Source organism: Diplotaxodon limnothrissa, linkage group LG3, assembly GCF_057381915.1.
Source record: "Diplotaxodon limnothrissa isolate DT_005_m linkage group LG3, D_limnothrissa_male_GT1.1, whole genome shotgun sequence".
Classification (NCBI taxonomy): Eukaryota; Metazoa; Chordata; class Actinopteri; order Cichliformes; family Cichlidae; genus Diplotaxodon; species Diplotaxodon limnothrissa.
This window is the reverse complement of record NC_140598.1, coordinates 42079395-42096481: the sequence shown is the minus strand read 5'-3', so window position 1 is coordinate 42096481 and position 17087 is coordinate 42079395. Positions and strand designations below refer to the sequence as shown.

At 41.1% G+C, this 17087-nt stretch overlaps 1 protein-coding gene across 2 annotated transcripts in view; it reads left to right on the top strand.

Moving 5' to 3' along the window:
- Window positions 1-17087, top strand: part of col4a6 (collagen, type IV, alpha 6) — a 161488-nt gene that overhangs the window by 84103 nt on the left and 60298 nt on the right. For both annotated transcript variants that reach the window (XM_085349349.1, XM_085349351.1), the window contains exon 4: window positions 11541-11618. In XM_085349349.1, the coding sequence (XP_085205475.1) occupies window positions 11541-11618 (78 nt within the window). The remainder of the gene's footprint in view (window positions 1-11540; window positions 11619-17087) is intronic.

Here is a 17087-nt window from a genome sequence, read left to right as displayed (position 1 = left end):
ATTAGCATAACTTTTTCATTCTCCTATAATTTCACATATTAGATGAAAATGAATAATTACACGTTTGCTTTCGTGGTTTGGAAAAATCTGGCACTTTTAAAACATCCTGAATGGGTGAGCGTGCTGTCAGAGTAAAACGTCTTCTCCCTCGTTTGGAGGTTAAGCGGTTTACTTTATTTGCAGCAGATGTCCGGTTTCGATCTGTCATAGTGTCACAAATTTCCGCTGGTTGTTATCGGTGACCTGTCTCGAACTGGGTGGCCCAGTGGAGGGGAACACACACATACAGTAATACACGTGAGCTTGTGGACAAGTACACAAAGCTCTAAACATGTTTAACCACACAAATACATCCATAGATCTGAGATCACCCCACACGCGCATGCAGAGCACATACGCACGGTTACATGCGTGTTTGCCTTCTGTACATATATCCTCGTGCTCGAGTGCTTATATACAGTCTGTCACGCTTAGACATGACACGAACGCACACACCATGACACATGCAGCGTGGAAATAAACAGTTGCAAACAGGGAACGCTGGAGGCCCAAACACAGCTGGCTGGTCTCCTGTGGTGCATGTCAGGGTCACAGATGGCGATGGAAAGAGGCAAAGGGAGGATGAGATGATGAAGGGAGAGGTGGAGTAAAACCTGAGAGATGTGCTGATAAAGAGAGAAAAGAAAAAGTTTATCCTCCTCCATCTGCCTTTTCTTTTCTTTATTTTTTTTTTTACCACTTTGCCTTTCTTTGTTTTTGGAGCAGCTTCTGATTCTTCTTGTTTTTCCAGTAAAATCATTCCTCAGCTTTCCACGCCGCTCAGCATTTTAACTTCTTTAAGCTGTACACAGGCTGTATATAAAAGATGGGCATAGATGGGCTTTAACATCAGCAAGAGGTTCATTATAGGGTCTGGATTTTAACATTTTGGCATAATCATCTTTGGCAGAGGTGATTTATTTCTATATTTCTAAAAAAATATTAAGTATGACGTTATCAGCTAATGCTAGCTAGCTTGGTTAGCACATTGCATGCATAAACTGGATGGTTGCAACATAAAGAAAGAGATCACTGCCAATTAAAATTGTATTCATGTAAAGTGTTGTAAAGGCTTCTTTCACACTAGATATAATAAAAACTGCACAGGTCACCTTGACTTGTAATTTCAACATCACACATGTTTGGTTGGTCTTTGGTTAAACAGCAATCAAAAATTGTTCAGCTTGTTAAGTTTGAAGAAGGTCACTGGGCTCCATGCTGCTTTCTTCTGTTTAATAGCATTGTTTTCTGGTGATTTCACAGTGGTACATATAACCACAAGGGGTCCTTTGGTGTTGGTGCCTTGGCGCACAGGCTGTGGAAATTCTGAACATTAAGAAATGATGTTGCTCATGCCTTCCAGCATGCCTGGAAACGCCTTGGTGTTCCTCTGGCTGAGATGGAGTAGATGGATGGTCAGGTCTAGGCTTGCTGCTGTTGGCCCCATAGCCACATAGCAGACAGGTCTGGTCGGATCTGGTGTCAAGCTGGCACTGCTGCCTGACTTCTGGCATGGTAAGTGGTATGTCATCCAGATACGGGCCACGCCTGGCATATATGGCACTGTTTATGTGATGGCATGCCACATCTGGCCTGATTTTGGTTTGGTTTATGTGGGCCAGGCTCATAGAAAACAGGTCTTGCCCAGATCTGGCATCAAGCTGGCACTTCTGACTGACTGGTGTCATGGCAGGGTGTATGTCAACCAGATGTGGGTCAGGTCTGGCAATGATGGTACTATTTATGTTCCTATTTTCCTATTTTAGTTAGAAGACCCAAATGCCATGTTGCAATACTATCAATCAATCAAAACTGTATTCGTCACATGCAGGTTGCCCTGCAGTGAAATGGGACCCCCCCCCCCCAACCTTACACATATAGCACAAACATTACATGGGGATACAGGTCGGAGATTGGTAGAATCAGAGAAAAAAACATTGAAATGTACACTACAATGGGGAAAGTACAAGAGGAAAAAAAGAGACCCCTACTCATGCTGTGCTTCCATGGTAGGACAGCATGAGAACAGGAAACAAAAAAACTCCTCTGCACAAAAAAGCACATAAATGTCTACAGCACAACATGACAAGCCACAGGGGTGGGTGGGGGGTGAGGAGTAATCCGAAGCGAACACAGCAGCCGCCCTGCACAGCGCTACCATTCCAGCGCGGCACAGAGACCCGCCGTGTTCCCTCGCAGGAAACAAGCATCGAAGGCGTTGGAAAGGGAGGGGGGATGAGTGAGTGCCTATCAGTGTAAGTGTATGTGTGTGCGTGTCCATAGTTCAGCTGAGACAGTGTCCTTCGGCCTATCAGGCTAAGTAAACAGTCCTCCAGCCAATTCAGGTGTCCTTGCATGGGATGGGAAGAATAGCCGTAACACAGTCGTTATCAGGGAGTGATTGTTCGGCTCCAGCCTTGGGCCTGCAGCTGGCGCCGTGATGGGGATCCGCAATGTTTATGTTGATTTTGTTAATTTCCATGCGAGCAGCCCAGGAGAATTTTCAGGCTCCTCTTTAACACTCCGACGCTGGTCTCTCGATCTCCCGTTGGAGAGTCGCGAGCCTCCCCATGATGGTATCAAACTTCTGTTCCATGGTGTTATCATTCTTTTGATTCTGAGACCTCACAACTGCAGTGATCCGTTCCGCGATGTTTTCCAACTGTCGCTCAAGGGTCTCATTTTGAGCAGGCCTCTCTCTGATGTTTCCCCCCATACGCTCAATGGTGTTGTTTTGAGCCTTCACAGCAGCTGCAAGCATCTCCAAGGTGTTGACCATATTACGTTTGTTGTGAGAGATTGCGCCTCGTTTCGATTCCAGCGGGCAGCCTTGGGGGGGTTTGAACAGCCGGTTCCGCTCTCTTATTTCTCCGATAAACCAGGGCTAAGCCAACTCCGATCAGCATGAACCCTGTTATCACGGTTCTGAATAGATAGATATCTTCAGCGTCCTCGATCGACAGTCCCGCCAGGCACATGATCCTCCAGTTCTGCCATCCGTCCATCGTGTATCCGGCAGGGAAAGTCCCTCCAGGGCACTCAGGCTCTCCCGAGCCCAGATTTCTCGTTGAGAAAAGGTTGCCAATAGCATTCAGAGACCAGTTCAGTTGATCAAATCCATAATTCTCTTTTAGGTTTTAGAGAACGACAGTGGGAGGCTATTCCAGGGAAAGTAATGCACACAAGACAAGACAAGGACATAGAGGCTAAGCAGGGAAGATAAGGGTGAGGAGGAGAGGAGAAAAGTGCGACCGCCTTCGCTGAGAGCTGAAGAAGAACTATACTGCTATGGTAGCCAACGTTTCAAATGCAGGTTTGAAAGGTTTGTGAGTGTACGCTTTATCCAAAACCTAGAGAGGGTTTATGCATGTTTACCACTGTGTGGCTGTAGATCAGGTCACCTACTGATCGGAAGGTTAGTGGTTCGATCCCTGGCTCCTCCAGTCTGCATGTCAAGAGTGTTAATGTCTATAAATGTAGTTAGGAAGCACTCAGTTTAGAGAAAGTGTGTGATTGGGTGAATGTGGCATGCTGTATAGAGCACTTTGAGTAATCCGGGAGAGTAGAAAAGTACTGTAAAAGAATCAGTCCATTCACTGTCTGAACAGAGTTACTTTTGCACTATTATGTTCTGGCACATGTTGTTATTGCATGGCTTGATTAAGGTACACATTAGGCTGACATCTGGGGCCAAAGCTGAAACTGTTCTGGGCCAGCACAGGGCCAGCAGTGTGTCTGCAACTGGCCCGTGGCTGCACACAACTTACACATTGCACACATACTGCAAAGAATGACGGCCCTTTGGTGGCGCAGATCAGGTAATCCATACATGGGCCAGCACAGGAATACCAGTGTGTCTGCAACTGGCCTTGTGCTGGCCCATGTGTGGGCCACCTTTGGCAAACCACATCTGCCCCACCAAAGGGTCGTCATTCTTTGTGGTATGTGGGCCATGTGTAAGCACATTGTGTGAGCCAGATCCAGGCCATACCAATTTTGCTATGTGGGTATAAGTTGTAGAAAATGGATGGATGGATGTTTTATTATGGCACCAAAAACCACTTGATTAGCATTTGAAAAAACAAAACAGTGGTTTGGTTTGAAATATGGCTTACAAAATTGACCAAATATATTAAAAAAAGGAACTAACCAAATATGCTTTAAAGTGACAACACGGGGGCCTCTACAAGCCACAAGTCACTAGGTCCATCATTGCACAGAGACCAGTATACACCTTGTGCCTCTGACATACCTGTGAAACTGCCACTTCCCATGGTTCAAATGGTTAAACACTTTCACTTTTATAGTGTTTTAGAAGGTTATCATTTTACTTTTTTTTTGCTCATATGCAGACTATTACCTTAATATGAACTGTTTAAGTGCTCACGCATTCCAGTTGACAATCAAACCACCCCATCATGTTAGAAGGAAGGAATTATATAACATACAAAGCAAACAAAGGTCTATCTCCCCCTTTTTTTAAAAGACAAAAAAAACAAAACTGCTACCTTGTTTTATCATGCATTGTTGTCTTACTTCTATAGCTTTAGAAGAGGCAATGTATATGATCTTAAGGGTAACCCTAGACTCAACTTTCTTCTGGATAACATCAGCAGATTCTATAGGAATGAAAAGGCAAGTCCAGACATCAGCCCCTACCCACGAGATGTGCCTCTCAGGTCTATGAAGAGTATGAAAGTAAAGACCCCTGTCAGACATACACATACATTAAACGTGTTTGGAAAGTATACTGTGGGTAAACACTCAAGATTATTAAGTGAATATAAGTCAGAGTAGAAGTAAACACACAGTGTTGGATCCACGTAGATGATCATGAATAAACATGTTTAACAGTCTTTTGCGAGTAAACATTTGCAAATTGAAAGTTTCAGGCTTTTGTCTGGAGTGAGCTTGTTGTGTATCGTGGCAGATGTTGGATCTGACACTCGACCGTTGGAGGGGTTCTAGACCTGACACTTGACCACTAGTAAGCCTACTTTCAAGGATGCACTTCTGCTGCACCTGGGTCAGAAAAATGAAGGCAGCCATGTATTTAATTGGGCGCATAGCATGCCAAACAACTTAAACTTTGTTTAATATACAGTGAGCACATGTTGCACATTTACTTGATGCTGAAAAGAATTTAGAGAGCTCATATACTCTATACGATTACAATGAAACCTAGGGATGGGTATTGATAAGATTTTCACGATTCCGATTCCATTTTCGATTCTGTTTAACGATTCGATTCTTTATCGATTCCCTTATCGATTCTTTTTAAAAAAGGAGAACACTAAGGTCGATTAGCTTAGAACTTTGTTTTATATCTTCTCTTTGAACAAGATAGAAATTTAGGAGTAACATGGCCTTACAAACCAACAGTGAGATCTTAAGAGATCCACAGCCTACGGTTCTTCAATGGGGTGTCACAGGGTCCCCAGGAAAAAACATTGTAAATGTAAAATAATAAAATAAATATTCTTCTGTAGCAATAACAAAGGGTAACATAAATTATTCTGTAGCAATTACACAAGAATATCCAGTAATGTCCCTGCCTACAATTAAACACATTCACTTACTGAAAATCGGGACATCTGCTGTGGCAAATGGGTTCAAGCCTTTGACCACAAACTTAGTCACTGCTCGGTGACATTCGTCTATCCTGGCCTGAAAAGAGACGCTACCGGTAGACTGCAGCGAGAACTGCCAGCATCTGATCCAGACTCTGTCTCTCTCATCATGGTCACCTAAATGCACAGTAATAGCAGGTTTTGTAATAAGGCAGATCACGCTAACATAATATGCACTGTTAGTTGATTATTTACTTGCCGCATTAACGGGAGAGGACGTGCAAACGTTACCGCTGCTGCTGGGTTGAGATTCACGAGTCCGGAGCGGAATTAAAAACACGACATTCATTTAAGGTCATCGCGTGTTTTGTGAGCAAATGCTTTTGCATATTCGTAGTGTTTCCTCCCTTAAATGAAACATCTACTTTGCAAGTATTGCAAGTTGCCCTGTTGTCATCCGTTCTCGTAAAGTAAAACCAAACTTTTGAGCGTTTGAGCCGCTTAGGCGCCGTGTTTCCTGCCAGGTAAATGACGCTCCGCAACGTGGTGACATCATTCGGGGCGACTGGAATTGATAAGGGAATATTTGCAAAAAAGACAAACAATTCCAAGGAATTGAAACAGTGGGAACCTGTTCTCAACAAGAACCAGGTTTCGATACCCATCCCTAATGAAACCTGATTACTGGGAGTACATGTTTTCCACTAATGGACGATTCAAGCAAGTCCAACACAAAGTCACAGACTATGTAATGTCCAAATCTCCCCTGGGATTAACAGTAGCACAAAAACCACCCTCTGGGAGATTCAGGGACTGAGTTTTCATAGCCCTGCAGCTCCTGTAGGAGGACTGTGTAGGTGGGCCAGTAGTTTTTAAACACACCAGCTTCTCATGTTATGTTTCCCTTCTTTCTGTTTTACTTGCCTAGCTGCCTTTGTATCAGTGTCCTTGTTACCAATTTGTTTCCCCTACAGTTGGATGTAGTCTAAGTTTACCTTCCTGGACTGTCCCGGAGATTTTTGAGTTAAGAAGTTGTTCTTACCAGGAACTGCAACATATGGACCAAGATGCTGAAGTTAGAGTTCATTCTCTACAGACTCACTGTGAAACATGCTCTCATTTGTCGAAAAGTCTAAGTCTGTGAGAAATGTTTGAGTTACTTGAGAGTTAATTTTAACCCTGTAACACAAGAAAGCTTGCTTCTGTCTTCACTCCAGCAATGAAGTATTTTTTGCTTTTATGTTGTCCAGCAGCAGAAAGTGCTCAGCACGCCTTAAACACACGAGAGAACACAAGAGATGATCAAGTAGCATTCACATTGTGAAGCTCATTGTCCTGATATCTTCACCTTTTCTATGAGATAATCTTAGCTGTCTGTAGCTCTGTAAGTGTGTGTGTGCTGAGTTTCATAGAGAGGAAAATTTGACTGTTCTGTCATGTTTAAAGGTCTCCTTTGACATTTATGTTTGAGCTTTAGGGTGTTGGGATTAGCAGTACAGTGTAATACCTGTGTCTGCTTGTCCAAATGTACTCACGTGTTCCTGTTAACAGTAGTTCTTTGCCGCGTGCACGTGACTATGTTTTGTCTCTCCGCGTTCACCGTTACATCACTCGGCTTGTACTCTTGAGTTTTTTCCCCCGCTGATCTGCAGCTTAGCATCTGTTTGCACATATCATCCCTCATCTTTAAAGTCTGGGTGTGGACAGAGGGAAGTGAACAAGCACCAGTGCCCAAGCACATCTCCGCCCTGCTCAGGTGGAACCTGGATTAGAGCCCAGAAGTGAGGATCCCGGGGACAAAGAGAATCTGAATCAGTGCTCTCTCATTCGACAATACACCAGGAAGAATTTGTGGTTTAACAAAAGAAGGATAACAGACCCAAATCAAAAGTTGAAATCTGAGAACTGAGATGCACAGACTATTAATCAGCATCAAATCTGAAGTCTCTCCTTTGCTTTTCTTTCTTTTGCTATTATTTTCTAATTCCATAGATTTCCCATCATCCTTGCCTCTTTTCCTTTAAAAAAATCTTTTAAAGATTTCATTGTGATTAGGAAAAATGCTCCAAATCACTTGCTGTGCTTCTATTTTTAGCTTCTTGTCTCTTTAGCCTCTTTGCCAAAGGTTCAATCTGAGCACCCTCCCTATTTTTTTTTTTTGGTCTCCCCCCATTCCTACTTTCTCTTTCTCCCTTTTTTCTCCCTCTCTTGTTTCCCTCTCTGTTGCCCTCCTTCTGTCATTGTGATTAGACCAATAGAAGAGATCAGAGGGAATAAAAGCATGACCAGCACCAATGACCTTTCCCCTCCTTCTCTCTTTCTCTCTCCCTACTCTGTGCCAAGCTCACTTTCTCATTGTTGTAAAATTTCCTCTACTTTTTTTTCTCTACAATCACACAATGCAGCAGCAGCAGTTGTAGTACTTGTAGCAGGTGAAGTTGCCAATAGTATTCTTTGGTCTGTCCTTCTCTATTAATATTCTTTGCTAAAAATATTTATAAACTTTGTCTTCTAGAAAAAAATGCCTAATTCCAGGAATCTCTCTAGTTTTATACTCAAAGAAATTTTAAAGCCATTTGGATTGGAACTTTTGAGCGAACCTCAACCTTGATTATTGCTCTCACAGTCTGGGGTCATATGATCTAATACAGAAAACACATAAGCTCCACCCTGCAAACTTTCAAACCTCATCACAACATATCCTCATCCACATCTGTCCTCTTCATCTTCGTCAGATGTCAACTGACGTCTTTCTATCCGTCTCTCCTCTTCATGAGCAGTCAGTGAAATGTCAGCCAAGACCCTCGAGTTTGACCCTGGAGAGAGGTTCAAACAGCTGTTTCATATAGAGCATTTTTTCTTGGGTTCACACAGAAACAATCAAGACTGCAACACTTTATTTGAGCAGGTGACAAAATTTCAGGCATCATCAATAAATTCAGAGATCCATACGAGCACTCGCAGATTTCGTCTATCTCATCATCGGATCCATAAGCACGGATGGATGTGTTTGGGTTTTTTGAAGTTTACAGAGCCTCGTGTAGTTTAAGACTCATGGGTCAGCTTATAAAGGTTCTCTCTCTCTCTCGCTGTCTCTCTCTGGGTGGCCTATAAACTCCAAAAGAGCCGTGTGATGTTCCATAGATATCTCAGGAATGGAACCCAAAAGGTTAATCTGCAGTTCACTTGGAGTTTATAAGCTGCAAAATAGACATGTTCAGGTCTGTGATGACCGGGGAGTCTCTATCATCTGATGCATTGTTGTTCAGTGCCAACAAACTGACATGTAGTGAAGATTTTTTTAGTTTTTGGCCCTCTGAATAAAAAATAAACTTGCCTCTGAGGTCCACATCATTACAACTGAAAACCCTAACCCTTTATTTTGAAGAAAGGCAAACTGGACTTTTTTGGGAAAACTGAACAGTTTTTCATGAGCAAAAGTTATCTGTGTTCCTTGACAAGGCAATCTAGAAATAGAAAGTGACATATTCTTATTGGATGGGATTAGAGTAAGAGTTAAGGTTGGGGTCTTGACTGATGATGACCCAAAAAGTCAGACAGTTAAAGTCAAGAATAAAACTTTATGAGCTTTTCTGCAAATTTCTCCAGATACTACAACATATAAACCAAATTAATTTTTTACCATTAATATGTAACAGATATAATAAAATCAAAGTGTATGACTGAAGAGTTGAAGTTACACCTTTCTAGAAGGTAAATCTGCATCTGAACGTCTTTTCCTTCAGTATTTATAAGCAGTAAAAGATGTTTCTCAGCGTTTCGTATTGCATGATCTTTGTTTCAGTTTTTGTAAGTTCATGTAGGATTCATATTCTTGAGCTTGAAATCCGTTCCAGTAGTGGATGTTCATATTACATATTACAAGTAATCCCTGTGACCTGAAAGGCTTTAGACTGCTCTGAATGATCAGTTTCAGACAGCTTTAAGACATCCTAGGCACACCAGCTACACCATCAGCCAATCAGAGGAAAGTTGTCTCAGGAGACAGGAGCTAAAACAGCTTGTTTCAGAGAGAGAATGGACTGCATCGAGGCACCGAGATAAGATAAAGAGGGATCAGTTTGAACTGTGAATCATGCAAAGCTACTCTAGCTACATTTAGAAATTTACACAAAAGGTCTACTTTAAAGTGAGATTGCTTGTTGAGGCCGCTGCTTGAACATTAAAATGAAACTTTATCTATTATAATTTAAAAAAATTTCCATAAGGACCGAATCTCATATAGAAATGCAGATCCTGTAAATGCAGATCACCAGAGGAGTGTTTTAGAGCTTCAGTAGCCGAATGTCACGTACACTGAACCTGTGTTGAGTGCAGATAAATGAGAAAACACAAAAGTCATTTGGAAGAAGTCAATGCACACACATCAGACATCATTACTGTATGAACTCTGTGTGAGCATGCTGCTTCTCTTACTGGCTGAGTTATGCTGACATGTGCTTCTCTCTGCTGCTGTTTCAGAACCATGAACAGCACTTTTAGTTGCATGCTAGTTGTATGATAGTTCTTCTACTTAACCTGACCATGTGAGCTCTCAACTGATACCATCACTACCTAATACACATGATAAAAAATAATCATAATAATAATGAAAAATACCCAACAAATGTTATAAAAAATCGGCAAACTCCTCCCATCCTCAATCCCGAGAATCAGCACAACCCTAGCGTGCCGTCACATGGCGCAATAATAGTAATAATAACTGTTGAATCGGAAGTTTCTCTCACTGAAAGTGTTTCAGGCTTATTTGTACGCTGACATTAGATCAGATCTCAGATTGTAACTTGAATGCTGGTTTAATCTCTTAACCCCCAACGCCCCCAGATACGGGGGCAAAAGGCAGGAGATGGGTTAGACGTCGGGGCTTAAGAGGTTAAAGCTGGTTTGTATTACAGTTGCGGTCACGTTGGGTTACTTTCAGGTTTGAGGTCACAGAGAGTACAGTCTGGCCTTCTTTAATGCTCGGTGGCCATCAGAAAAAGGTTGTGTGAAGCTGTATCACACAGCGTCCTTGTCATGCTTTGAAAAAGCAGTCCACTCTGATTATGATGGGCTGTTAGTTATGGAGTATAATTAGTCATGCAAAACCGATAAATGCAGAGCCGCGCTTCTTTAAAAACATCGACCACACTTTGCATTTCATGTTGTGAGAACCTTTGAATCCTCCCAATTCAGCATAAATTCAGGAAGCTTTATGAGCCAAGCCTTTAACATGCCGATTGGTACGTTTTGTTATTTAAGCTAATAACAAAGTTGGATTACGATTAGATTCATCCATAAAGCTTTCATTTATTCACTAATACAGACTCTCTTATTTGCCAAATATGAAGCCTCGTCTCTGGCTGAGAAAGCAAACCGGTCACAATGACATTATGATGGCGCCCTGCAGGGTGAAGGGTTTCCCCATCACTGGTTCTGCAGTCTTGGTTCAGTTTTGGACTTGTCACAAGTGCAACAGTGCAACTGGATAATAAACACCATACAGAACGTGATGGCACACATTGTGTTTGGAGAATACATAAAAGAAATTCCTGCACTTCATCAATAAGCACCTCTGCCTTCTCTAAATCCACCTTAACAACTTTTGACCTTTTTAAAATTACATCAAATTTGTCAGTGTCTGGCAGCTGCAGCAGCAGCAAATATTGTCGGTGTGACTCATTGCGTTGTTTACTCATTGCGTTGCTGTGTTTGATTGTTGCCATATTTTTATCAAGGTGTTTGAAGTGGTGCTCTTGCAGCGGCGTGTTCAGTGTCATACTTTTATACCCCACAGTTCCACTAAAAGGAGGGAGAGGATGTCTCGCCCACTTTGGATAAACACCTGAAAGTTTGATCTGGAACAGCTATCGCATATCTCATGCATTTCCCAGAATTTCTTTCTAATTTGTCACCTTTTTATTTCTTCAGGGTGGCAAGTTTGATGAACCATGTGACGGCTTGGACTGCAGCAGAGGGTGCAGGTGCTTTCCAGAGAAAGGAAGCAGGGTGAGTATTTCACAAGTTTTCAACTGTGTACTCTCCTCTGGAGTTTGGGGAAATGCTTTCCATTTCATGTCCTCTTCACTTGTTTAAGTCCAATAACAACACCTGAGAAACTTGTTGAAAGACTTCAACTTGGTAGCAAAGTCTGTGTTGAACCCAGTTTCTCAGATAGTTGATGGATCTAAGAAGTTCTTAGTTCAGCTAAACTCTTATTAGTAGATATTTAAATTTTTATTATTAAAAACAAAGTAGTTTTAAAGTTGCTCATGTACATGTACATTTCTCTGTACTTTCCTTCTAGAGAAAGATGTATGTCTTTCTAAATTCGGTGGAATACGAACACATCAAAGTATCATCAGAAATTATAAGATGCCTAAGACAGCTCAGACTGTGTTAAAGAATAAAGGTGGTCACACCAAATATTGTCTTTCAAGCTTGTTAAAATTGTAGAGCCTGTGTTTTTTCCCTTTTCTCTACTGCATTTCTATATGTTTATGCATCCAAAATGAGGGCTGGCTGCAGACTCTGGCACAGTTTTGCAAAAAGAAAAAAACAACTTCAAGTTTCACAGTTGTTCACTCGATGTTAGGAACTATTAAACACTCCTTTATTCATCTAGAGTCATCGTCGTTATCTTACTTAATCTTAATTTTGTTATCTGGCAGCTTTACAGTCACACAGAGGAGTTTATTGTACTGATAACTGCACTGATCCTCTTTGAAGTTTCAGTTAATTATGGTTTTTACTCTGAGGAAACAAGTACATTACCTTCATTTAATTAAGGAATAATTACCTCGAGGCTTCAGTTCCAGGCCTTATCTCTCTCCATCGTACAGCTACATACATTAACACCCAGAAACATTATCGCTATTTGACACGTATCAAAGCGACGCCTGTATCAGACTGTGTAATGCAAGCTCCGACAGTTCTCATCAATAGCTGTAAATGTGGTTTCTCCAGAAGACGAATCAACTAGTAAACACAAAACAGCATGTGGCTCCGGGCGAGGAACTTATTTTCTCATCACCGCTACCATGAAATTAACAATAACATCCAAACAAAGGCTGGCAGAATATGATGGAATCAGCTCACTGATTAGTGGTGATGACACATACGCACAGTATATATCACCCGTCATCTGTTTGCACTTCAGTATCGAGCAAAAGAGCGGCTGACTCCTCTGATTTATGGCTGGAATTTAAGAGGAAACTTTTAAATGTCAGTGTGATCCTGCTGGTCTCTAATAAATTACTGTACGAGGCTTTAAAACAGCTTCAGCATCATCGGGCCAGACGGGCGAGTGCTGCAAACAAACACAAACTCTCTAAAACAACAGAAGGTGGCGATATTAATGCTTCCAATACAAACTGCTGCTTTATTAGCAAGATTTAAAAATGAGTAAATCACAGTTGCTACAGCAATAAAACATCAGCCATAGTTTTAAATGTTGCTTTTGAGTCAGAATCGACCGAGTGCCGGCGTTAAAAAAAAACAGTACACAAAGAGAGCGAAGTCATAAGATTAATGTAAGAAATGGGAGCCTGTTACATATATATTTCTGAGAGTTCTCATTTTATGAAACAGGGAATATTTAAATGACGAGCACAAACTGATTTACTCATGTTTGCGACAGTTTTCTGCCAATTGGTTTTTTTTTTGTTTTTTTTTTTGTGGTTAACATTGAAATGAACTGCTTAGAAAACAGCAGAACCACGCCTATGAGCGCTGTTTGAGGATTACACACTATTTTACCCTGCTTTTTAAATCTTACACTCTTGTCACTGCTCTTTGAGCTTTACTTTGTTCCAAATCAGTAACTGAAAGTGCACTAGAACGAAGTGAAAGTGTCATTCTTTTAAACTTTTTTTTATTCCTCAGAAAAATCCTATTTATCCTTGGATTTTTCCCTCTCGGGCTACAAACTGGGTTGTTGATGGGTGAGGCCACCGGTATTACCCTTTAAATGAAGCATGAAAAAAACAGTTGATCTATCCATCCAAAAATCCATAAATCCATCCATCCATCCTCTTCTGCAGAGGTCGTCTCCAGGTACTCTTGCTTCCTCCCACAGCCCAAAGACATAGATGTAGTCGTGTTGGGTTAATCGGTGAGTCTAAATTGTCCACAGGTGTGAGTGTGAGTGCAAATCAGTGAGCATAATCCAAATATTAAATAGTGAAACGCAGCAAAAATCCTTTTAGTATAAATAAACAGGATTTGGTTGTTGCTGCTTATCTAAAATAGCCCTGTTTTTCTTATGTAAATCAGTGAATCGTGCTCTTCAATAAAACAGCAAATTATTATTAGATCATTTCCAAAATTAAATCCCTGCTTAGACGTCCTGACTAAAGCCAGACTAACTGTGAGCTCGGTCTCTTTCAGCCTTTATCCAAACAGCAATTACTGTCTGACACAGCAGCCCTACACTTACTGCCTGCTAACTGTACACCACTTTAGGTAAATAACATGGTGACGAGTGTCGCCTTACCCGTAGGTAAATGTAGGTAAATGATACAGCTCAGGTAATGCCACCTACCTCTGCTCAGCCCCTCTGATAAGCCTAAATGACACAGCCGCTGTGTCTTTAACTGTTACTGTTGGGAGCCGTTTGAGCGGGAAGGTGCTCATTTGTCTCTTTTCAGTTTTACTTTTGTAGTTAGAGCTCAGAGAGCTCAGGCATGCTCCCGATAACGGCCGTTAACGGACGCCCGACTGGGTTCTGTCAGCTGAAGCGTTGAACACAAAGCGAGGTTTAAAGGAGACTCGAGTTATGCCACAAAGGAAAGTTTTTAAATCTCTGTTTCTAAACTTAAAGCAAACCAGTGCTCACAGACCTAAACATTAGCTGTTTGCTTTCAAGGTTGTTTCTCTATAAAGGAATTAAGGGAGCATATTTATGTTTTTGCCTTCAGTGAATGTTATTTATGTATGTACATGTATACAGTGTCTAACAAATGATTAGACCACTAACTAAACGCAATGTTTATGTGACAGCTGCCCTAAATTAACTGTACTAGTAATCGATTTTGAATGTTTCTGTAATGGTTAATCGAGGAATATGTGCAACATCCACAATTAAAATTGTGTTTTTAATGTAAAATATAATTATTATTATTGTAGCCACGAATTGTTTAAATTCAATTAAAGCACAAAAAGTTTGGGAGCCGTTGGGTTAGAAATGACAGATGAATTCCTTCAGGTTTCATTAATGGTCCAGAAAAATAAAAACAACAAAAAATACTGTTGAATGTTGAAAGTCAAGTACAACAGAAAAATAGATAAACTGGATTACTTAATTATTGGTGATCAGTAAGTTGTTTTTAAAGTTCACATTAGACCAATAAAATATAAAGAAATGAGGGCTGGCTCAAGACTTTTGCACAGAACTGTGACTCAGTTTTGAGTTTAAGTACACTCCCGCCTCAGTGGGACTCTAAAAACAGTATCCCAGCATCGATCGTCGTCACGCTCATACATGATGTAAACATTCAGACAAGTAAAAAGATATTCAATATTTCACAGATCATTATCTTTAATTGGGTTTTAAGATCTTTCCCGATATTAAAGACGAGTGGAAGTTCTGCTATCTTGCATCTGCAGCCTCGCAGGCCCCCTAAATCCTCCTGAAGACATCTCTAATGCTCTTTACCTTGTAAATCCCACTTTAATGGCTTCTCCCCGAGTTCCTGTCACAGCCCTGCCTCTCCAGACACACAGCAGTGAGATGTTTCTACAGTCTGTCAAATATCTTCCTCTGATTTCCTCTTGATAAGTTTGCTTTGGACGAGAAACAGTCAGCCGGCGCTGTCAGGATTTCAGCCGGACGTGAATTGCGTTTATCATCCCGGAGCTGTTTCTGCTGGAAACTTTGTCAGCTTTTATTAACATAGTAAAAAAATGGATGTGCTGATATGAATCAAAGATAGCTGAGGGTAACTGACAACGTTTAAATGTTGTCGCGTATGTTTTGTGCAGATGTGCTCTTGAACCCTTAAGGGGAACTTTTATGTTTTTCTTAAATTTCCTATCTGGACACAAGGACGTCTAAGAACCGGAACAAATGAGGGGGTTTATCAGGAGTTCATCTCACAAAGAAAAAGCAGCACTCTCTATTTATCAGATACTTTGATAGTGGAGAAAAAGCACAACATACCACGAACCATCACTCTTCCATGCATCGATCTCTTATCAGTTGCTCTTTAAGCTGCCTTAGTTTGCCCACAGCTGCTGCACATCAGCACGCTGCATCTGATGTAGTGTTAGCTTACAGCACCTCATTGAATCCACATACATCCCACCTACACCATAGCGGCATAGTGATGTCCACGTTTGCAATGTTACTGCTGGTGTCGCTACATTGATCCGCCTTCACGAGCAGAGCTGAGCTGTTTATGTTGGACTGGAGTTAATAACTCTTGGTCAGTTACTTAAAAAAGAAAAAGATTTCGGAAGAGACTAGACGTGCGGTAATAGACACATCGGCCGATCGACCACCAGAGGAAGATATTTTATTTGAAGCCAACATGAGAAGAATCATGGGAAAACATTTAAAGAGACATCAAAAACACATTTACATGTAAATACATATCAGTCACCAAGCTTAATTGTTTCCAGCGTAGAAGGAGCCTGGGAGGTACTTCATACCTTCTTTGTATTACCTCCCCCTGCTGATACTGTAACTTGAGCATGCATGTCCGTTTCACGCTTTGGAGAGGCAAAGCTTGACATCTACACGGTGGTGGACCAGCGTCTATTACACGCTGTGCCGTGATACTGGGTTGGACTGAGTTGCATTTGTGCAAACTAGATACAATTCATTACAATACAGTTATACTTGTGCTAATAAATGGACTGTAAACATACCGTACAGTGTTTATATTACTAACAAGCAGAAACATGACAGCGGTTAAATTACATCCTCTAACCCATTGTATTTTAAAGTGTGACATATGTGACACAGCATATGAAAACCAGGCCAAAAGGACAAGTTTTCAGTTTCATTACATTTTTTTATGATTCCTAAAACTTTGAAATTAACACGAGAAAATGGAAAAGTTGCCAGCATCACCTTATAACTGAGAGGTTTGCTAGATGAGGTTTTATTTGCATTTTATCTATGAGAAACTATTCAAAAAACTACAGTTTGAACACAGATATGCAGACAGTGATTAGAAACACCAGAGCGCAGCACTACTGCAATTCTTTGGTGGTTTTTTGCTGTGCTGTGGCACATGTTGGGAGTTGAATATAGAGACCAGTAGAATCTCTTATAATATATGTGAAGCTACAGCTAAGAAGAGCTGGTGGAAATGAGGGAAATGCATAGGTTTAGCGTGGCTCTGTTCAGTGGTAGCATAAGTGCTCAAAGTGGTGAAACAGATGAAGTAGAGCAATCTTTTTTTAAATTTTCCTTAGCTTGTTATTGTTGAGTTTCTTTTATGTTTTCACCTGTTGTTCAGTAGAGGTGAAACT